This window comes from Nilaparvata lugens, chromosome 12 (genome assembly GCF_014356525.2).
Source record: "Nilaparvata lugens isolate BPH chromosome 12, ASM1435652v1, whole genome shotgun sequence".
In the NCBI taxonomy this organism is placed as follows: Eukaryota; Metazoa; Arthropoda; class Insecta; order Hemiptera; family Delphacidae; genus Nilaparvata; species Nilaparvata lugens.
In genome coordinates this window covers 10,212,017-10,236,697 of record NC_052515.1, presented here as the reverse complement: position 1 = coordinate 10,236,697, position 24,681 = coordinate 10,212,017, and the positions used below count along the sequence as shown (strand labels likewise).

Below are 24,681 nucleotides of genomic sequence, written 5' to 3'. Positions count from 1 at the left end.
TAAAAGTGAAAAGCGATCAAGAAATTCTTCAAAAAATGATGAAATGCTATATTACTATCAGAAACAAACTTATGTTTAGTTGGTACCAAAAAAATATATTCTAGAATGTAAGTTAAAAACCTTATTTGATTATGAAAATCTACGGTCTTCCTCGTTTATTAGAAATCTCTCAAAAGCAAAATATCTCAGTTATGTGTTATTAAAAACATGTTTTCTAATCAAAGACCACTGATAAAAATTGTCTTATTTTCTATCAAGTGGTTTATTTAATCAAATACTAAATTGGCACTTGCTTCACTCAAGCAAAACCGTTAAAAAAATTCGGTATCATCCCAGAAATTTAAATGTTTCGTTTTTCGCCCAATTTTTCTCAGTACCACAATTTCTTCGTAGTCATCTTCATCAATCGCATTAAAAACTTCTATCAATTCCTCCATTATAATTATTTTTACATTCAAATAATGATGCATTATAACCCAAATAATAATTATCGTCTACAGAAGCATTAAAAACAACCGTCGAAAAATGATTTACTATTAGCTGATTCCCCATCAAATCTTACAGATGTCGAGTTAATCCAAATTATTTGGTTTAAACCTCCTGTTTTGGAGGTTTAAACTTTCCCAGAGTTTAAACTCAATGCAGATTTTAAACTTATACTGCACAAACGGAATTTTAGTTTAAACCAAAAAAAATCCAGATTTCGTTTAAGCTTTAGCTTAAACTTACACTGTGCAAACGGCCCTAAGTAAGAATAAATAGATGGAATGAATAATGATGAAATAATGGTAATAAGGATGTGGAAACAACATAGGGAGAACAGACGAAGATCATGATTCGAAAGTTGAGTTGATGTTGAAGATATATTTCTATATATTATAGTGAGGTCCACGTTATAATGGCAGTGTTTGATTAGCAATGGTATTGCTATCCTTGTCTGTCATCCAACAATGCGGATAGCGCTATCTCTTTCTCGCTTTGCTCTGCTGCCGGATCGGTTTTCAACAAAGTAGAATTAATAATTAATTAACAAAATATTATATCTTAATATTATGAAAATTCATTATGAAATTATTGAAATATATAATTTCTTGCTTAATAAAATATAAGTTATTATTTTAAACAAGAATGAACAGTTTATATTACATCAATAAACCTGTATCAGCTACCGTCTATAGAAGGCATTGACAAGACAGAGGTTCGGCAACGTTGTTCTCCCATTCATCTCCAATGCCATTATAACGTGGACCTCACTACAGTTGTGTTTTGATTGTAGTGCTTCCAAAGTACTGAAAACACTACAATATAACCAATACAAAGATAGTCTTACTACACAATTTTCGCATTTGTCTTTCAATAACAATAATCAATGTATCAACCACTAAAATCACTTCACTTATATGGGCTACTCTATTGAAATTAATAGAAACAATATACAATATTGTAGTACCCCTTTTATCAAAACATAATTATTTTAACATAATTTTTTTTAAATGTTTTTAAATTTTTTTAATGTTTTAATGAGAGGGTACTAAAAATTTTATATTGTTTTCAACTATATCAACAACTATTATATCAATAAAATCCAACTCCAAGTAGACTGAAATTCTCTTTAAACTGTCAGTATTTCTCGTAAATAGCTGCAATGCTTCTCATTCTACTGATGCTGACAGGTGGGAGAGACTGGCAGTCCATATCTTATGTTTATCTCTATCTCCTTCATCTATATATATATATATATATATATATATATATATATATAAGAATCACGATATCTATATATAGACTTCCAATCCCAGCTTTGTCCCAGACTCCACGTTCCAGACATATAGCAAGTGGGGCACAAAATAAACGGCTCGGAAAATCTAAGTTACAGTGTGAGAAAATCCGAGATCTGATACCTTTTTCGCCCGGGAAAATCAACAGAAAAACTAAAGGGAAATGCAATAAACTACATGGCAAGCTGTATTCTATTGGCCAAACCTATAAATAGTAGAATTAGGACCTTCTCACGGGCCATATAGTCCGTTAGCTTATTCTCGCCCAACTTCTATCCTCCTTATAATTCTTTTTCTTTGTCTCCTACGTCGTCTTTTTCTTCTTCTTCTTCTACTTCTTCATCTTCTTCTTCCTTTTCTTTACCTTCATCCTCTACTTCTTCTTTTCGCTTTTTTGTTTCTCCTTGTAGAAGGCTCTATCAAAGCCTGGTTCCAAGAAACGATTCAATGCTTTCTAGCACTATCTTTCACCATATTTCTCCCTACCGCTTATATTTATTCTCTTGTTTCTTAAACAATTCCTTTCCACTATCTTGCTCGTCATTCTTATTCTACATTTCGTTCCTCTATTACCATCTCTCTTCCTACACTTTATTGTACTAGTTTGATTCAATTTTTCAAGGGTTTCCCACTTTGTTCTATATTCTCTCATTTTTTTACTTTCCTTGCCCTATTACCATAGGTAAGGAAAGTATTGCTTTCCGAAAAAAAGGTACCCAAATTTCTAAATTCCTATACGTTTCAAGGACCCCTAAATCCAAAAAAGTGGTTTTTGAGTATTGGTCCGTATGTGTGTGTGTGTATGAGTGTATGTGTGTCTGTGTACACGATATCTCATCTACCAATTAATGGAATAACTTGAAATTTGGAACCTAAGGTCCTTACACTATAAGGATCCGACACGAACGATTTCGATCAAATGCAATTCAAGTGGCGGCTAAAATGGCGAAAAACAGGGTTTTTCGCGATTTTCTAGAAAATGGCTCCAACGATTTTGATCAAATCCATACCTAAAATAGTCATTGATAAGCTATATCAACTGCTACAAGTCCCATATCTGTAAAAATTTCAGGAGCTCCGCCCCATCTATGCAAAGTTTAATTTTAGATTTTCAATTATTAGGTCTAAGATATAATTTGAACGAAAAATTTCGAGTAGAAAAGATTGAGCATGAAAATCTCTTCAATTAATGTCTAGTAAGATTTTCACCTACAATTGAAAATAAGCTTGAAATTTGAGAAAATGTGATTATCCAATATTGCAAACTGGTGGCAACTGTTACATTCACTATGAAGAGATAGCAGATCTCGTGTGTATCCAGCGTTATTGTCCTGTCACAAGCTGGCTCAGATCTTTGAATAGTAGACTAGTATGCGCGGGAACACTGCGCGTCAGGTGATCAATTTTCATAATGGCAAGGAAAGTTGTGTAAGTACGCCACACCAGATTTTTCACAATTATTATCCAGTAATTATTTTTATTCTCTATCCTTTTCTGTTTTTTCTCATCCATCCACTCTTTACATACTTCATAAGAGTTCTCCTGAACGTTTTTTATGATTTATGTATTTGTATGTTTCTTTCACTCTCCCTTCTTTTCCACCAATTCTATCTTTCTTCTCTATTCTCAATTGACTACCTTGACTAACATCGAACACTTCTCTCTATTTTTCCCTCTTTCTTTACCTTAGCTCTCTTCCACTTCTCAATTCATGTAAATTATTGTCTCCATATTTTTACTCATCCTACTTCCTCCTCCTTCACTGATTCCCCTCCTTCAACTCCTTCAACTAATCCTCCTCTTCAACTCCCTCCTTCTCTTCATCATTCTCCTCCTTCTCCTCCTGCTCCTTCTTCACCTCCCTCTTCTCTCTCTTTTCCTTTTTTTCTTCTTCTCCTCCTCCTCCTTCTCCTTCTCGTCCACCACCTATCTCCACTTCTCAATTCTTTCCTTCAATTTTCTCCTAAAACCTCCTCCTCACTCTCTCTTCATCACCCTCAACCACCCCTCACGACCATTTCTCATCCCTCCTTTTCAGCTATTGTTCACCCGCACCTCTTATACATTACACGTGCTCGTTAGATAGAAAACTACCCCATTCCATTCCCCAACCCTTCCCTATCACATACATTTCTCTCCGACTATAATATATAGGACAAAACAAATTCACCCTTTCCCACTAACCCCAGCAGAAGGTAGCATTCTGACTTGGCAGCCCAACGAGGATTTTGAAAAATTGTGTTCAAAATGAGAGCTAAATTGAAACAACAGTCACACTTCAAAACCTCTTTCTTCTTCTCCAACCCTCCTTCTCCTCCTCCTCCTCCTCCTCCTCCTCCTCCTCCTCCTCCTTCTTCTTCTCTCATACGATCCCTGCTATCGAATAGAACGCTGAGGGTGGAACATGGTGGTATGGAAAGCTCTGTAAGGAGAATACAGAATGGACTACCTCAGGGCTCCGTGCTATCCCCGATGCTCTTTAATGTGTATACCGCCGATCTCCCTACCACAGGAGCACAGAAATTTGTGTATGCAGATGATATTGGCTTGGTGGCACAAGACTCCTCATTGAGGTATTGGAAACTGTGCTCAACAGAGATCTGGAAAATTTGGCAGAATACTTCAAGGCATGACACCTGAACCCACCCCAACCAAGACGGTCACAACATCTTTTCATCTCAGTAATCGGGATGCAGGGAGAAGGGAGACACATCAGCAAGCTCCTCGATACCTAGGTGTGCGACTTGATAGGTCTCTAACATACCGCCATCACTTGGAGGGAGTGAGAGACAAGTTAAAGACCAGAAACAATATTATAAGCAAACTGGCTGGATCAACCTGAGGTTGCAATGTGGGAACGCTGCGAACATCCAGTCTTGCCTTGGTATACAGTGTGGCTGGATACTGCTCACCTGTCTGGGCACATAGTGCACATGTGGGAAAGATTGATGTGCAGCTAAATGAATCCATGAGGGAAATCAGTGGCACAATAAGACCAACAGAGACAACTGGCTACCTTTGTAATGTCCTGCCACCAGACCTCCGCAGATTGAATAAGACAAGACAACTTGTTAACAGGGTTGTCTCAAGGAATGAGTTGCCAATAGCTAAGGAGCTAAATAATGCATCAGCAAGACGGCTACAATCTAGGAGGTATCTGAGATTAGATGATCAGAATGGTCAGGATATTGGAACAATTTGGAAGGCAAGGTGGTCCTCCTCATCATGGTGGTCCTTTATATTGTCAATCTTTGTAAATGTTACCATAGGCAACAGCCTTGTAACAATTATCAATAAAAATATATCTTATTTTCCTTATCTTCTTTCTTCTCCTTCTCCTCCTTCTCCTCCTTCTCCTCCTCCTCCTCCTCCTTCTCCTCCTTCTCCTTTTTCTCCTGCTCCTCTTTCTTCTCTTCGTCTAATTCCTACATCAAACAGTGAACCATACTACCATAGAGTAAGAGAATCTCATTTATCTCTTTCCTGTATAGGGCTACTTGTAATATAAATATAAAGAAATAAAATCTCAGTAACTAAAATATTTTTAAAATATTTAAAAAAAAGAGAATCTCAGTATGGCTTGTACATTGACATTGTGTATAATTCACTGCAACCATTATAAATTATTTTTATTCTCTATCCTTTTCTGTTTTTTCTCATCCATCCACTCTTTACATACTTCATAAGAGTTCTCCTGAACGTTTTTTATGATTTATGTATTTGTATGTTTCTTTCACTCTCCCTTCTTTTCCACCAATTCTATCTTTCTTCTCTATTCTCAATTGACTACCTTGACTAACATCGAACACTTCTCTCTATTTTTCCCTCTTTCTTTACCTTAGCTCTCTTCCACTTCTCAATTCATGTAAATTATTGTCTCCATATTTTTACTCATCCTACTTCCTCCTCCTTCACTGATTCCCCTCCTTCAACTCCTTCAACTAATCCTCCTCTTCAACTCCCTCCTTCTCTTCATCATTCTCCTCCTTCTCCTCCTGCTCCTTCTTCACCTCCCTCTTCTCTCTCTTTTCCTTTTTTTCTTCTTCTCCTCCTCCTTCTCCTTCTCGTCCACCACCTATCTCCACTTCTCAATTCTTTCCTTCAATTTTCTCCTAAAACCTCCTCCTCACTCTCTCTTCATCACCCTCAACCACCCCTCACGACCATTTCTCATCCCTCCTTTTCAGCTATTGTTCACCCGCACCTCTTATACATTACACGTGCTCGTTAGATAGAAAACTACCCCATTCCATTCCCCAACCCTTCCCTATCACATACATTTCTCTCCGACTATAATATATAGGACAAAACAAATTCACCCTTTTCCCACTAACCCCAGCAGAAGGTAGCATTCTGACTTGGCAGCCCAACGAGGATTTTGAAAAATTGTGTTCAAAATGAGAGCTAAATTTGAAACAACAGTCACACTTCAAAACCTCTTTCTTCTTCTCCAACCCTCCTTCTCCTCCTCCTCCTCCTCCTCCTCCTCCTCCTCCTCCTCCTCCTTCTTCTTCTCTCATACGATCCCTGCTATCGAATAGAACGCTGAGGGTGGAACATGGTGGTATGGAAAGCTCTGTAAGGAGAATACAGAATGGACTACCTCAGGGCTCCGTGCTATCCCCGATGCTCTTTAATGTGTATACCGCCGATCTCCCTACCACAGGAGCACAGAAATTTGTGTATGCAGATGATATTGGCTTGGTGGCACAAGACTCCTCATTTGAGGTATTGGAAACTGTGCTCAACAGAGATCTGGAAAATTTGGCAGAATACTTCAAGGCATGACACCTGAAACCCAACCCAACCAAGACGGTCACAACATCTTTTCATCTCAGTAATCGGGATGCAGGGAGAAGGGAGACACATCAGCAAGCTCCTCGATACCTAGGTGTGCGACTTGATAGGTCTCTAACATACCGCCATCACTTGGAGGGAGTGAGAGACAAGTTAAAGACCAGAAACAATATTATAAGCAAACTGGCTGGATCAACCTGAGGTTGCAATGTGGGAACGCTGCGAACATCCAGTCTTGCCTTGGTGTACAGTGTGGCTGGATACTGCTCACCTGTCTGGGCACATAGTGCACATGTGGGAAAGATTGATGTGCAGCTAAATGAATCCATGAGGGAAATCAGTGGCACAATAAGACCAACAGAGACCAACTGGCTACCTTTGTAATGTCCTGCCACCAGACCTCCGCAGATTGAATAAGACAAGACAACTTGTTAACAGGGTTGTCTCAAGGAATGAGTTGCCAATAGCTAAGGAGCTAAATAATGCATCAGCAAGACGGCTACAATCTAGGAGGTATCTGAGATTAGATGATCAGAATGGTCAGGATATTGGAACAATTTGGAAGGCAAGGTGGTCCTCCTCATCATGGTGGTCCTTTATATTGTCAATCTTTGTAAATGTTACCATAGGCAACAGCCTTGTAACAATTATCAATAAAAATATATCTTATTTTTCCTTATCTTCTTTCTTCTCCTTCTCCTTTTCCTGCTTAACCTCCTCCTCTTCTCCTTCTCCTCCTTCTCCCCTTTTTCTCCTGCTCCTCTTTCTTCTCTTCGTCTAATTCCTACATCAAACAGTGAACCATACTACCATAGAGTAAGAGAATCTCATTTATCTCTTTCCTGTATAGGGCTACTTGTAATATAAATATAAAGAAAATAAAAATCTCAGTAACTAAAATATTTTTAAAATATTTAAAAAAAAGAGAATCTCAGTATGGCTTGTACATTGACATTGTGTATAATTCACTGCAACCATTATAAATTAATTCTAATGTTCTCAATTTTTTTACAGATCTTCTGATAGATATGTTGGGGGTGCTTGCATCCTACAGTATAACAGTCAAAGAACTCAAACTGTTATTCGGTGCTATGAAAGCTGTCAACGGAAAATGGGTGAGTAGACTACACTTTACATGAATTTGCATTCAAAATTTTCATCAAACATAAAGAAATGAATTTATTGAATAAGATCCAAATAAATATCGTGAAAATTACGGGATCTCGTATGATAATGAGATTATCTTTAATGAGTTTTTATCTTTTTATTTTTACGTTTTTTGTGATCTGGAATCTGGAAGCATATCCACTAAACTGCCCAGTTTTCCCCAAAATTAAAGGAACACAACGAGTATCAAGAACAGACCGAGTTAGTCTCGGTGAATATAGATGCAACTAAACAGCTAGCAAGAATTAAAGCATTTGAAGTCGTTAGGTCGATTGAATATTAGCCGTCAATAGTTATTGCTAATTCCAAGTGGTTTCTAGTGAAGCTAGAAATTAGATGTTTTTCAGAATAGAAGGAGCATTGTTGTCAGGTGTACCTGGAAATCTATATAAGATAGAGCGCTCTACCTGAAGAGTTTGGTTCTGGCCTTCTCTCATGTATCCAAATAATATATTAAAAAATCAGAACTACAATATAAACTGCAAGCATACCCCCTTCTTTATGTCTATATTGACTGGACTATAGTTGCTAGTCACTAGATCGTAGTTTTTATTCTTATTGAACCATTGATATAGATGTAATATATATATATATATATATATATATATAGTAATATAAAGGTTGATAGCGAGCAGAAATATACATATCGACCTTACTCTTCTGTTCTTTCGTACTTCAAGTGCCGGTTGCACAACAGCGGGTTAAATTTTAACCGTGATTAATTCCACAAGAACCAATCGGAGAAGCCGTCTCTTCAAAAACGCCTTTTCTTATTGGTTCTTGTGAAATTAATCACGGTTAAAATTTAACCGGCTTTTGTGCAACTGGACCAAAGACTGGTATCCTCACAGACAGAATTATTTCATTTATGTTATTCAGAGGCTACGTGAGAGCTCTATGATTATAATCGTAGTAATAATCATGCTATAGCGCTGTGAGATGCAGGTGCTCTTGTATATGTATATTATTTTGTTTAAAATGAAAGTCAGTACAGATTCAAAACCACAACCCAACTTATGCGTGTTGAAACTCTTGCCAGCTAAATTCTCAGGGGAAATTATCAGTGTTGTCTGTAAAGTAACAGACATTCGCGGAAGGGTGGTGTTTAGCGTAATGTTTCATTCTTCAATATATCTTCACTTTCCCTGTTCATTCTCCAATATGTCTTCTATTTTATTTTCTATTTTCTAACACTGACTTCTTTCAATGAAAAATATTTATTGTATAAATTAAATTTTGTATCTGTTATTGATAAATTTGAATTCTACGTGAGGATATAACTTTTGGTATCGGCTGATAATACATAAAGAATAAGGCCAGACATCTGTGTAATACATGCAATGAATAATCCACTTGTCAGCTGATTGATTATGAATAATAGCAATGGTTTACAAAACATTCCACGGCGTGGGTTGCTTTTTGTGGTTTAACGTGGGTCTACTTTGCGGCGGGCCTTGGGCCCATTGACGGCTTGAATTACATACTTAGGTGAGGTTGAACTTCTGTTAGGCTAGTCCGATACAAAGTTAGTAGACAGAAGGTTGGTCACTCATCTATAGTATTTTAGTTGAAATGCAATTGGAGTGGGGGAACTGCAGCCGTGACGTAGGCTGTAGTACAGAGTAGGCAGAATATCGCATTCTTGAAAATCATACGGTGACGTATAGTCAAATTATATAACACTAACATTTTCTGACATGCAAGATTTAGGTTTCTGCTTTACAATAATTATCAAAACATTTGAATAATACAAGTATTTTGCCATATAAAAGCAAAAACCCCATCTCCTAACCTTCCCTTTCAAAACCTTGAGGTTTCTTCATCTTCTAGGTCGTGTTTATATTTTGTAGTTTGGCTATACATCAGCTTGTGAATTTCGGGGATGAGATATTTTGATTCTCGTAGAACATGTGCTCGATACCAGCATATGTTCAGTGCATTTATATGAATGAAATTCTTCGGATTTATTGGGATCGGTTTATCGGATTATTGCAATTCATTGGTTTATCAAGATTTTTTATGGGTTAATCTGAAATTATAATATTATAACGTTGTCTACTAACGCTTTTCCAGCTTATTAACTTTTTCGTGTCACGTTTTCAGATTCTTGAAAAACTTTCAACTTAACTTTATTCATACAAGTTGAATGAACTTGAAATATTTAACAACATCATTAAAATCAGTGATTCAATCGCTATAAAGTATGGAGAATTTTTAAGTTCTAGGCCAATCTTGAGGGGATTAAACGACGATGTATCTGAGGGTACAGTGAATAATCTGTATGCTCAGTGTGGTTACTCTATCACTTTTTTACTACATGTGACGTCACGCTGGCGTTCTCCCACTACTTCGAATCTTTCACCTGTGAGTGATCAACCTTCTGTCTACTAACGTTGAGTCCGATATACATAGATTCTCGTTTGTACGGTATTTTGCCGTCCTTATAAATTAATGCTATTAGACTGAACAGATGATTTCAAACATATGATGTTTGTCAAGCTCCGTTTTATCTGATAGAATTCATAAGGACGGCAAAATATCGTACGAACAAAAATCGATGACTTTGTGCAGGGATTCAGGCTAGTCGCATACACATCGATTTTCAGATGTACGATTTTCTGCATTCCTTAAAAATTCCAAAAGATTGTGAAAAAATGAAGCGCTACAATATCTTTAACCATGAAATTAGGTATATTTTATCTTCACTTGAACCAGTACTAAACTTATACTATATTGAGTAGACTTACCAAACGTTCTAGAATCACAGGTTTGTCATTCTATCACTAAAATCACAGTCTTTTCTTCTCCAGTTCTCCTATTCAAGAATCTGAATTTTCCACTTTCCAATCATTCTTCTTCTCCAGATGGAAATAAATTGGAAGTTGCATTCCCTCAAATACTAATTAATTAATAATTATTATCAAATAAAAACCCCAATTAAAGGCTCTAAATCACCCCGAAGACTTCTGCTGCTGCAAAAATATTGACAACAGGGTAAACAGCTAGATGGAAATTCGATGAGTGCTACTATACAAAAATTATTGGTCAGCCCGGGAACTTTTCACAGGCTGGCAAATAATTTTTGTATAGTAGAGCTCATCGATTTCCATCTAGCTGTTTAACCTGTTGTCAATATTTGCAGTAGCAGAAGTCTTCGGGGTGATTTAGAACCTTTAATTGGGATTTTTATTTAATAATAATTATTCTTCTCCTTCTTTCATTTTTCTACCTCTTTTTCTATCATTATCCTCACCAATGCTCTGTGACCTTTTCCGAATGTTATTACTGTCATGATAGAATTCAATTATCACTAATTCTTTTATCTCTCTCTTTCTTTCTTTCTCTCTCTCTCTCTCTTTCTTCCTTTTTTCCTTTCTTTCTTCCTCTCTGGATCTCATTATTATCTGGGGCCGCTTGAAAATCGAATAATTCTTGAGCGACATTTGGTAATCTGCTAAGGCTTACCGCCCCTAGAAAGAATGTGACGATAATTTATGCCTGCTTCCTTACAAATACACACAGCTGATCCCCCCAATGTATACTTAGCCCACGTTTAGGGATCTGCTTCAACATTTATCCGTATGTTTTATTACAGATTCCTTCTGCCTCCATCTTCTGTCTCCTTATTTCTTCTTTCTTCTCCTTCTACTCCTTCTCCTCCTACTCCTCCTTCTCCTCCTCCTCCTCCTCCTCCCTTCCTCTTCCTAAACTTGAATCATCCTTCCATTTTTCCCATGTCCTCCTCTTTGTGTTCCTCCTCTTTTTCCTTTTTCTCGTTCCGCTTCCAACTCATCTTCTCCTTCTCATTTCTTGAACTTTTCCCATCCTTTTTATACAGAATTTTTATTCTCTGGTCTCATGCTTTTCCTACTTTAATGGGTGTTGTCTTTCTTCAATTCTTACTCAATTCACTTCCAGTCCTTAGTTCTCCATCCTCCTCCACATCATCCTCCTCCTCCTTCATCGTTCTTTCACACCTTCTACTTCTCTCTCTCTCTCTTGGTAGAGAGTGACATTTGGTAGAGAGTTAGTGGGAAGGATATTTTTAATATTCTTTTCAAAGAATGGACATTGATATGTCCAAAGCTCCGCCAATTTATGTAGATGCATAACAATATTATTTATAGCTTCTACCAATTGCTTTTTTCATATCATATACAGTTCAAAAATCATTTTCTTAGTCTATACTATGAAAATTCATCATTGCTGTATTGTAAGCTATTGTATATAAGTGTAAAAGCCAATATATATTGTAATCTACATAAATAAAGTACTCAATCAATCAATCTCTCTCTAATCTAATGTTATCTGATCTCATAGTACCATTCTCTCTCATTTCGACCCACTACATTATAAATTCTCTTCTTCCAGTCCCTTCTTATTTGTTCCTTGTCTCTTTCTCTCAATTCCTTTTCTCGTATACTCTCGAGGCTTGAGAGTATTTCTACTTTTTCTCCAATATTCTTTTTCCTTCTTCCCTCATACACCTCCTTTTTCCAGCTTCTTCTTTGTTCTTCCAATACTCTGTTTCCTACCCCTTCGTTTCTCCACTCCTCCTTTTCATCTCTCTTCTCCCCACTTTCCCCCTCCTCCAGGTACTGTTTTCCCTATCTCTCCGTCCTCTATCATGATTTCCTGCTTCTCCATCTTCTCGAGATCTTCTTCTCATTCTCCTTCTCCTTCATCTCCTTCTCTTGCTTCATCTCCTTCTCAATTTGGTAGAGAGTTAGTGGGGAGGATATTTTTAATATTCTTTCCGAAGAATGGACATTGATATGTCCAAAGCTCCGCCAATTTATGTAGACGCATAACAATATAATTATCAATAGTTATTATATTACAAATTACTTTTTCATATCATATACAGTTCAATAATTATTTTCTTAGTCTATATTATGTAAATTCATCTATAATTTTGCTGTATTGTAAGCTATTGTATATGAGTGTATAAGCCAGTATATATTGTAATCTACATAAATATAGTACTCAATCAATCAATCAATCAATCAATCAATCTCCTTCTGCTCATACATACTTTTCGTATTGTGACATACATGAATAATAAATAACTGTAATCTGTTCCTATATCCTTCTACTTCTCTTTTCCCTCCTCCTCCTCCTCCACCTCTCTCTACTCCCTCTTCTCCTCCTCTTTGTGCTCCAAATTCGATATTCTCTTCTTCCTCTTCCACTTTTTCTCCTTCTATTCTTCTCCACACACCACTACACCTAATACTGTCCTATTTCTATACTTTATTTCTATTCTACACTTTATTCTTTTCCCCATCCTATCTTCCCTGTTCCTCTTCATGTTCATCTTCTTCTCCTTCTTCTTCTTCATATCAACGCTTCTTCCCCAAGTATTCGTTCCCTCCTATACAAACAAAGGAGCGCGCCAAAATACAATATCCTCTCAGCTTATCTGGCGTTCGTTCATTCGGCCCCCTATTTCATCCAAATATGTCTGTATATCTGAAGATATGCGCGCGAATATAATATATTTATGGAGGAGATACACGGATTTGCGACAATTCGTGCGAAATATTATTTGGCTCGTCATCGATGTTTCTTCGACTCGAATTGCAGCCATTTTGCTGATGCTGCATGCTCAACAGAGCAAACGGCTGCGAGTCATCACGTTCTCGTCTTCTCTCTTTCTCTTCTTTTCCTCATTCTTCATTTGTTGTTTCTCTATCCTCTATCCTCCTGAGGGTTGAGTGTAAGAGAGGGCCGGCTGCGCCCTAACTCCGCCCTCCTAGGTAAAAATAAAGGCAGCCATTCTATTCTATTCTATTCTCTCTCCATTCTCCATCTTTCCTTTCTCCATTCCCCCTTTCTTTCCACTATTTTCTCTCCATTCTCCACTTTTTCTCTCTCTCCATTCTCGTGCTATCCCTTTCTTCCTTGTATTCTTCTCTCTGTCTGTGTCTCTCCCAGTCGTGTGTTGATTGGAAGGATATCATTTCATATCTTTTTGTCATAGTTATTCAATTTCAGCTGTTTTCCATGCATGAAATCAATCCTGTAAACAGCTTTTTGCAGAACAAATAAACATATGATTCTTATTACAGCATAATCTACTGTAATGAAACCATTTTATGTTTTCTTTACAGTCATGTATGTTTCCTAGTTCCGAAATAGGAACAGCAAAACTGCCACAAAAGATCACCTTCAGCGTTCCAGGTGGAAGTTTTGTCAACTTCCACAAAATTCCTGATTCGGAATTTGTAAACTAGGTTATGTTTATAGAATGCATGTAGTAACGTCAGCACAAGTGGGTAATGTTATCTATTTCTAAATTATTCTTCTTTAGACTATTATGACTAAAAATAGTGTACGTTACTTGGACGTGAATGTCGTTTGCAGTGCTCGAATGAAATTCTAGTCTCGGCTAACGTCTCGACTGGAAACATCATTATCGCCTGCAAAAGGCCCCTTCCCGTCCTTGTTACGTAAGATACTATTTTCAGAGAGTCGACAATTATTTATTGTAACACTACCGATTTATTAGTTATATTACAATTTTATATCATCAATATTTAATTTGTAAAAATGCAAATTTTCTCTCGTTCCTCTTCAGATGATTATCACTTTGACATCCCGCTCTACTTCCTCTTATTCATCTTTGCTCTTTTTCTCTTTTCTCTCCTTATTCCATCCTCATCAACTTCTTTTGTACTATTTCTCATTCTTCTATCACTTCCTTTCCATTCCACCTATTCCTCTATTTAACCCTCTTCGTTCATAATTTCTCCTTCATTTCCTTTAATATTGGATATTTTCTCTTCCTTATCTCTCCCATAGGTTTTCCTCTCTTCTCATTGTTTTTCCTCTCTCTCCATCTTTCCCTCCACCAATATACCTATTCCACTATTCTCCATCATTTACTCCACTCTCACTTTTAATTGAACAAGCGTTAGCGAGTTCTCACTTTTGACTTATTGAAGGTCAAAGTCGTTGTCTGTCTGTTTGTATGTTCTACAATAACTTGAAAAAGATGTTGAAGTGACAGATTAAATCTTGAAGAGTAATTTTCCATTTCAAATAAGAACTCTAATGAAACCTACTGTCAAATTATTCTTGTAGATAGAGTATTTAGCTGTTTCCCCTAATTTTCATCAAATCTGTATAATTAAAAGTTGCGGGTTTCGAAGATCACAATACAACAGTTATTGAGCGAGTTCTCCAACCCTGGGGGTCACTAGTTAACTCAATTCTCACTTTTCTTCACCTTGTGCTCCTTTTTCCAGCTTCTAAATCCTCGTTTTCTTCTAGTGTATCAGCTCCAGCATCTCAAAATATTTCTGCTTTTCTTTTTCTCTTCCTCTCTCTTCCTGTTCTTCCTCACTCTCTCTCTCTCTCTCTCGGATTTATTCCTGTCAATATCATGTTGACGCGGTTCACTTCCATCTCTGGCCATTATCTCGTTTCCTGCTAATCTTCTGCTGTCGGAAATTCTTTTCCAATTTTTCACTTCCCTCTCCTCTTCTTCTTCTCCTTCTTCTTCTTCTTCTTTTTCATCTTCTACTACTTTTCCTCCTTCTTCCCTCCTTTTTCCCTTCTTCCCATTTCTGATGAGTAGCAGATCATGTTGTAGGCTCTAGAAGCATATCGCTGTAGAGTTTTTGTTCTCGACAATGTCATAATAAGGAAAATCACCATGAAGTATTCTCAGTTTGGAGTTTCTACAGAAAATCATAGTCTCTGGAATGATGATCATTGATTGCTAGTGTTATCAACCTTCGAGTAATGAGAAGAATTATGATGATAATAGGGAATAAATTGATGAACGTTTTAGGTGGGTTCAGGAAAATGAGGTGATTTTGTGACTATTGAATTGTTAAGGTCCTACTGGAGTTTGATGTTTCAAGTTGGATTTCAGCCCATTTGTTAATTGGGTCGTATATTATCTGATACTTTCATAGTAGGCTATTCACTTTAAGTGAATAAAACGAAATCCATGGAAAAACTCAATTAAAAGAGCATCTCAAGAATTAGATCGATGTCTAATGATTTTACAATAATTATCATAGATGATATGAAGCTTCTCCTTCATAGTAAGGTCCACGTTATCATGACAGTAGAGACGGATAGGAGAACAGCGTTGCCGATTCTCTGCCTTGCCACTGCCTTCTATAGAGAAATGCTGTTATCTGATGTGATATTAACTGTTCATACGTGTTCTAAATAATCAATTATATTCAATTCGTCAAGAATATATATTTTTCAATAATTGAATGATAAATAATTGAAGTTAGATTGAATATGTTGTTGATTAATCACATTTCCCCGTTGTCAAAAACCGATTCAACAATGTTGCGGAGCTAGAAAAGGATAGCTCTATCTGCTTTGTCGAATGATAAACAAGGATTGCAGCACAAATGTTATCAAATTTTGCCATTATAATGACGACGATACTGTAGTATCACTAGTTCTCTATTCTGTTCAAATATTGTGCAAACCGGCATCAGAGTCTATAGTGAGGTCCACGTTATAATGGCAGTGTTTGATTAGCATTGGTATTGCAATCCTTGTCTATCATTCAACAAAGCGGATAGCGCCATCTCTTTCTCACTTTTCTCTGTTGCCAGATCGTCTTTTAACAATGTAGAATTGATAATTAATTAACAAAATATTTCATCTTATTCACGGAAGTTCATTATGAAATAATTGTGAAATAGATTTTTTGGCTTAATTACATATAATAGATTATTTTAAACGAGAATGGACCATTAATATTACATCAATAAACCTGTATCAGCTACCGTCTATAGAAGGCATTGACAAGACAGAGGATCGGCAAAGTTTTTCTCCTATCTTTCTCCACTGCCATTATAACGTGGACCTCACTATGCTATTATATTAAGCGAGCAATTTCTGCATTTATATATCTGGTTATTTTTATATCTTGTTATTTTTATATCTGGCTATTTTTATATCTGGTTATTTATGTTTAACGGATCTCGAAACGGCTCTAACGATTTTCACGAAATTTGGAACATAGTAGGTTTATGATATAAAGATTCGATTGCACTAGGTCTCATTCTTGAGAAAACTCGCTGAACGACATTGAAGGGATAATTCATCCTTGTCTGAAACAGCTATGGATAGTAAAACAGTGAGTATGTGAAAAATCAAAATATCGCATCCCCGAAATTCATAAGATGACGTATAGCCAGCTGTGAAATATAGACACGATCATTCTAGAGAATTGTGTTCTGTTTATCAATAAATAAAAAAAATCTGGTGTGGCGCACTCACACAACTTTCCTTGCCGTTATGAAAATTGATCACCTGACGCTAGTGTTCCCGCGCATCTCAAGTCTACTATTCAAAGATTTGAGCCAGCTGGTGACAGGGCAATAACGCTGGAGACACACATGAGGTCTGCTATCTCTTCATAGTGAATGATTTAATAGAATCAACAATAATTTGCAATTGAATAATCACATTTTCTCGAATTTGGAGCTTATTTTCAATTTTAGGTGAAAATGTTACTGAACATTAATTGTAGATATTTTCATGCTCAATCTACTCCACTTGATTTTTTTTGTTTCAATTGTATCTGAACCTGATAATGAGAATCTATCTGCATTGATGGGGCGGAGCTCCTGAAATTTTTACAGATATGGGACTTGTGGCATTTGATAGAGCTTATCGATGACTATTTTGGGTATGAATTGATCAAAATCGTTGGAGCCGTTTCCGAGAAAATCACGAAAACCCTGTTTTGACAACATTTTCGCCATTTTAGCCGCCATCTTGAATTGCATTTGATCGAAATTGTTCGTGTCGGATCCTTATAGTGAAAGGACCTTAAGTTCCAAATTTCAAGTCATTCCGTTAATTGGGAGATGAGATATCGTGTACACAGACGCACATACACTCATACACACACACACACAACACACACACACACCACCACATACAGACCAATACCCAAAAACTAGTTAAACTCAGTACTAAAAACTTTATGACTCAGGGGACCTGAAACGTATAGAAATTTAGAAATTGGGGTACCTTAATTTTGTTCGGAAAGCAATACTTTCCTTACCTATGGTAATAGGGCAAGGAAAGTAAAAATAACGAGCGAAGCTTGGTGCCCCGATATAAATTATTATACTAGTTGTTCTGTGAACAGTAGACCTCACGCAGTATTCTCATCCACAAGTACCTGATTTAAATATAAAGAAAATAATTAAAAATCTCAGTACCCTTTTTTTAAAATATTTTATCACGACATGTTTCGGTCATTTATGCCATTTTCAAGTGATATGAATTAAATAAATAAATACTAATGGAAGATTCTTATTTTGATCATATGTTAGTGTATTCATATGTTTTTATGAACTAGGACTGTAAATTTTGAGTTAAAGTTCGCATGATTCTATCAAAAATGGGGTTATTGGTGTCTAATTGGATTAAGTTTATTTTTTTATCTCTGTTTAATTTTGCTGCTTTATTTATTTAATTCATATCACTTGAAAATGGCATAAATGACCGAAACATGTCGTGATAAAATATTTAAAAAAAGGGTACTGAGATTTCTAATTATTTTCTTTATATTTATATTACAAGTAGCCCTATACAGGAAAGAGATAAATAAAACAAGATTTAAACTATAGACCTTATTGAAATACAGCAATAGACTGGCTTCTCCACACATCTGTGTAATCACTTGTCAGCTGATTTATGATGAATAATTTCTGTAGTCTGATTTTTACTCTAATATTGGCGTATGGAGGAGGCTCCTTTTTCCTTTTATATTATCCTTGAAATGCAAAATTTTCAAAAACCTTGTATCACAGAGGAAAGAAACACTACGCATAAAGAAACACTTTATGCTTATTCCGTGCTTGTATATACGTCGACGCGCAATCAAAAAAGGAACATACCTGTCAAATTTCTTGAAAATCTATTACCGCGTTTCGCCGTAAATGCGCAACATATAAACTTTCAAACATTAAGAGAAATGCCATTTCTATTTTCGTACTCTATTACCAATCACTAGACACTACTTTTGTTACACTATCATTCATTTTGTTTACTTGATTGCAAACTATTGTTTATTGTTCATTATCGTCAATCATGTGTTACTATTCCATAAATCGTCAATATGTGAACATATCGTCATTGTTTCACTCCATATTCCTACTCTGATACATGCATCCCAATTCGACCAATAGTGACTGCCACAAAAAGCACACCATTGGTTCCCTCATTCAGAAGAAACAGCTCCCCTATTTTGGCGTATTGTTTGCATGTTAGTTACTGGATCATCCGCACCAGCGAGCGAGTGGAGCGCTAGTGTCGCCGTTGCCTCTACACATGATAATAATAATTGAATTAGGCTGTTGGCAGGCTCATTCATGCGTGCAGATGTGCATGCAGCGCATTTCGAATGAATACGTATCTTCTGCTCCTCATTTCCCTCCTTTTTCCTCTTGCTCCTCCTCCTCCTCCTACTCTTCCTCTCCCTTTGTCTATGCTTACTGATTGTCCTCCTCTTCAACTTCTCATCCTCTTCTTCTTCCTCTACTTTATCCTTCTCCTCCTACATCCTCCTCCTCCTCCTCCTCCTCCTCCCTAACTTCTCCTCTTCCTCCTCCTCCTCCTCCCACTCTTTTTCCTCCTCCTTCTCCTATGCTACTGATCTTCCTCCTCTTCAACTTCTCCTCATCCTTTTCTTCTTTCTCTATCTTATCCTTCTCCTCCCACATTCTCCTCCCCCTCATCATCCTTCTGCTCCTGCTCCTCTTCCTCTTCCCCCTCCTCCTTTTTCATTTTTCCACTCATTTCCATTCTTCTTTCCTAGCTCCTTTTGATTCCTCCTCTTCACCACCACCTCCTCCTCCTTTTTTCTAATTTATCTCTTACTCATACTTTTCTTCCACTTTCTACTTAAACTCCTCTGGATTCACATTTTTCTCCTCCTCCTCCTTCTTTTACTTCCACTCCTCCCACTTCACCTACGCCACCGCTTTCTGATCCTCCTCCTTCTTCTACTTCTCACTTTTTTCATCTTCTCTTCCTCCTTTTCCCTTATTCTTCTCTTAAGGTGCGTACAGACTTTCGCTCTGCTCCAAGACCGAACGTCACTCCAGCAGAGCGATTGATGATCGACCGGGGAGCAACAGTGGATCGACCGGGGAACGCGAGAAGATCTAACATCTTCCGTAACGTTCATGATGGGTGCGTGGGCGGTGCGACTGTGGTTCGATGGTGGTACGAGGGCGGTACGAGGGAGGAGCGTGCTCGGTGCTGGTTGGAAGCGCGAATATGTGTACGCAGCTTTACTCTTTTCCCATCTTCTATCCCGAATAATCTCAATTCACATCTTCCTTCTACTTGTTCCTATACTTTTTGTCCCACTCTTTCTCCTCCTCCTACCCTTCCTCCACCACCTCCTTCTCCTCCTTCTCCTCCTCTTTCTCCTCCTCATCCTCCTCCTCTTTCTACTCCACCAACTCCTTTATACCTATCCTTTGCATTCCACTATTCTCCATTTCGGTCCTACTTTTCTTCTTAATTTAACTCACCTGAACCTCATCATTTTACTCCTTCTCTTTCTCCTCCTCCTCCTACTCCTATTCTTCTTCTCACTCCGATTCAATATCACTTCTCACTGGAAACTATCAATATTCTAACTATCTATAGATATTAACCCCTTCAGTTTTTCAAATGCACTACTAGACTATTAAATAAAAATACTAAGAAATTGTCAATAACCACAGATTTATTGATACTCAGAAAGAGAAATGGTTGTTACACCATTGTCAATCTCTCATAAACTATCAGAGGTTCAGTTTATCAGAGATTGACAATGGTGTAACAACCGAAACCGGTCTTTCTAAGTATCAATAAATTTGTGGTTTTTGACAATTTCTTAGTTTTTTTCTTTAATATGAATAATTAACACAATATCAATTTCTCAACTACACAAAAAGCTCTACTATACGCAATAGTATTTCCGCGTATTCCTCCACACACAATTGATTAAGATTAAGATTATCCTATTCGATGCAATGATAATGATAAGTCAAGAGAAATAGTTCAAGCTTCAAGTCAAAAGTAGGATTTCGCTAAGCTCTTTCAAAATGAGGAATTTCGAGAAAGAATAGAGAAACGAGGAAACGAGATAATAATGAAATGGAACAAATAGGTAGGTACATCCAGTTTAAAATTATCACCCCTGTATTAACTCATCAACTGAATAAAGGAAGAAGAAAATGAAGAAAAAAACAAGAGGGATGAAAAGTATGAAATAGAACAGATGAAAGAGAGTATGAGAAACAGAGTTAGATTGATAGTGAGAGAGAGTGAGCGAGAGTGTGAGAGAGAGAGAGTGAGAAAGAGTGAGAGATGAAATTTGAATAAACCAAATAGAAACGAGCATCCATTGAGAAATTATTAACTTATGAACGGGACAGAGGGAGAGGAAAATCAAAGGAGAACAAGTTGAACAGTTGAATAGACAGAGTGAGAGAGAGTAAATGAGAGAGAATGGGAGAAAGTGTGGGAGGAAGTACAACAAAGAACCGATGTTCAATACTCACAAAAACAGTGAAAAACTATCAACTTATGAACTGGACAGAGGGAGAGGGAAATCAAAGGCAAACAAGTTGAACAGTGATATAAAGAGAATAAGAGAGAGGGAATGAGAGAAAGAACAACAAAGAGAACCGCCGTTGAACACTCACAAAAACAGTATCAACCCTTTTCATTGCGATAACTTGTTTTCCCAAATTACAGCTGTATTTGTGTCTAGTGGGGTGAATTCGAACTGTCAGCTCCCGTTGAATGGGAAACTCTGATCTCAATCATAATGAATGCCGACAATTTTCAATGACACACTCACTTCAGTGAAGTGCATTTGTACTGCGCCCAATTTGGCAACATCGCTTTTATTTATCTGTAGTGCTCTCATTCTCTCACACACACTCACCTCTCTCTCTCTCTCTCTCACATACTCTCACTCTCTTCCCAAAGAATGGACATTGATATGTCCAAAGCTCCGCCAATTTATGTAGATGCATAACAATATGATTATTATCTATAGTTATTATATTACAAATTGCTTTTTCATATAATATACAGTTCAATAGTTATTTTTTAGTCTATATTATGTAAATTCATCTATAACTTTGCTGTACTGTAAGCTATTGTATACAAGTGTATAAGCCAGTATATATTGTAATCTAATAAATAAAGTACTCAATCAATCAATCAATCTCTCTCTGTCTTTCTGTCTCACTGTATCTCTCTCTTTCTCTGCCTCACTCTCTCTCACTCTCTCTCACTCTCTCTGTGTCTCTCTCTTTCTCTGCCTTACTCTGCCTCTCACTCACACACTCACTCTCTCTCACTGCCTCCGCCTCACACACACTCTCACTCTTCCTCTTTCCCTGTCTCTGTCTCTCGATCTGCCTTCTCTCTCACTCTCTCTCTCTCTCTCTTCCTCTGCCTGATACACAATCTCACCCTCTCTCACTCTCTGTCTGTCTCTCTCTGTCTCTCTGCCCCTGCATCACAAACTCTCTCTCTTTCTGTCTGTCTTTCTCTCTGTTTCTGCCTCACACACACTCTCTCTCTCTCTCGCTGCCTCTGCCTCACACACACACACACTCTCTCTCTCTCTCAGTGACTCTGCCTCACACACACTCTCACTCTCTCTCTTTCCCTGTCACTGTCTCTCTCTCTGCATCCTCACTCTCTCTCTCAATGCCTATGCCTCATACACACTCTCACCTTCTCCCACTCTCTGTTCCTCTGTCTCTGTCTCTCTGCCCCTGCCTCACACACCCTCTCTCTCAGTTTCTGCCTCACTCACTCTCTCTCTGTCCTGCATCACTCTCACTCTCTCTCTCTCTCTCTGCCTCTGCCTCACACACACTCACACTCTCTCTCTTTCCCTGTCACGTCTCTCTCTCTGCCTCTTCACACTCTCTCTCAATGCCTCTGCCTCATACACACTCTCACCCTCTCTCACTCTTTGTTCCTCTGTCTCTGTCTCTCTGCCCCTGCCTCACACACTCTCACTCTCTCTCTTTCTGTCTCTGTCTTTCTCTCAGTTTCTGCCTCACTCACTCTCTCTCTCTCTGTCTGTCTGTCTCTGCCTCACACTCTCAATCTCTCTCTCTCTCTTCTGCCTCTGCCTCACACACACTCACATTCTCTCTCTTCCCCTGTCACTGTCTCTCTGCCCCCTCACTCTCTCACTCTCTCAATGCCTCTGCCTCATTCTCACTCTCACCCTCTCTCACTCTCTGTTCTTCTGTCTCTGTCTCTCTGCCCTTGCCACACACTCTCTCTCTTTCTGTCTCTGTCTTTCTCTCTGTTTCTGCCTCACTCACACTCTCTCTCACTGCCTCTGCCTCACACACTCTCTATCTTTCTCTGCCTCTGCCTCACACACACTGACACTCTCTCTCTTTCCCTGTCACTGTCTCTCTCTCTGCATCCACTCTCTCTCTCTCTGCCTCCTCACCCTCTCTCTCAATGCCTCTACCTCATACACACTCGCACCCTCTCTCACTGTATGTTCCTCTGTCTCTCTCTCTCTGCCCTTGCCACACACTCTTCTCTATCTCTTTCTGTCTCTGTCTTTCTCTCAGTTTCTGCCTCACTCATCTCTCTCTCTCTCTCTCTGTCTCTCTCTGCCTCACAGACACTCACACTCTCTCCCTTTCCCTGTCACTGTCTGTCTCTCTGCCTCCTCACTCACTCTCTCTCTCTCTCTCTCAATGCCTCTGCCTTATACACACTCTCACCCTCTCTCACTCTCTGTTCCTCTGTCTCTGTCTCTCTGCCCTGCCTCACACACTCTCTCCCTCTCTTTCTGTCTCTGTCTCTCTCTCAGTTTCTGCCTTACTCACTCACACTCTCTCTCTCTGTCTCTGCCTCACTCACACTCTCTCTCTCTCTCTCTGCCTCTGCCTCACACACACTCACACTCTCACCCTTTCCCTGTCACTGTCTGTCTCTCTGCCTCCTCACTCACTCCCTCTCTCTCTCTCTCTCTCCTCTCAATGGCTCTGCCTCATACACACTCACACTCTCTCACTCTCTCACTCTCTGTTTCTCTGTCTCTGTCTCACTGCCTCCTACTCGCACTCTCTCTCTCTCTCTTTCTGTCCTGTCTTTCTCTCAGTTTCAGCCTCACTCACTCTCTCACTCTATCTGCCTCTGCCTCACACACCCTCTCTCTCCCCATTTAACTGATACTGACTGATTGAACTGAAACTCAGTTTAGTTGATGCAAATGCTTTTTGTGTATAGAACTAGTCTAGTGGCTTCTAATGTTTGAGTTGAAACCTGGCTTTAATTTGAAATGAGTTTGAATGGATTTTAGAGAGTTTGAATGGATGTTTGGGAGTTTGAATGGCTTTATGTGTGCTCTGTGATTGAGCCGAGGTACTATTTCAGGCTTTCAAAGGGGATTGTTGTTGTGAAAAAGGTGATTAACGGCTATTTCAGTTCGGAATAGAGAACTCCAGTACTAGATACTCATTTTATATTGCATTGTAGTACAGGTGCAGTATACAATATAAGTCGCTAGAGCTGGTTGCAAACTTGGGTGTTGTTTTTAAAGCCTAGAAACTGTTGGATAAAATATACTTATCATTCAGAATTACACAACTTACAGAAAAGTACCACATGCTTATAAGCCCAAAACGGTTCCAATTCTAATTTATAGGCTACAACAGTCCAAATAAAATCACTTCACTTAAATGGGCTACTTTTATATAATTAATTAATAAAAACAATATAAAAACTTGTAGTACACTTTAGTAAAAACTTTGAAATATTTTAATGGCTAGTCTCGACCATATGTCATTTTCAAGTGAACTTGGAACTAGTCGTTTTCAAGGTCGAAACTAGTCATTAAAATATTTTAAAGTTTTTAATAAAGGGTACTACAAGTTTCTATTAATTTGAA

General features: G+C 37.9%; 1 protein-coding gene across 1 annotated transcript in view; it reads left to right on the top strand.

Moving 5' to 3' along the window:
* LOC111052237 (neurobeachin) overlaps nucleotides 1–24,681 on the top strand; it is a 790,401-nt gene that overhangs the window by 465,858 nt on the left and 299,862 nt on the right. The window contains 1 exon segment of the mRNA XM_039439449.1: nucleotides 7,590–7,690. Within this exon segment, the coding sequence (XP_039295383.1) occupies nucleotides 7,590–7,690 (101 nt within the window).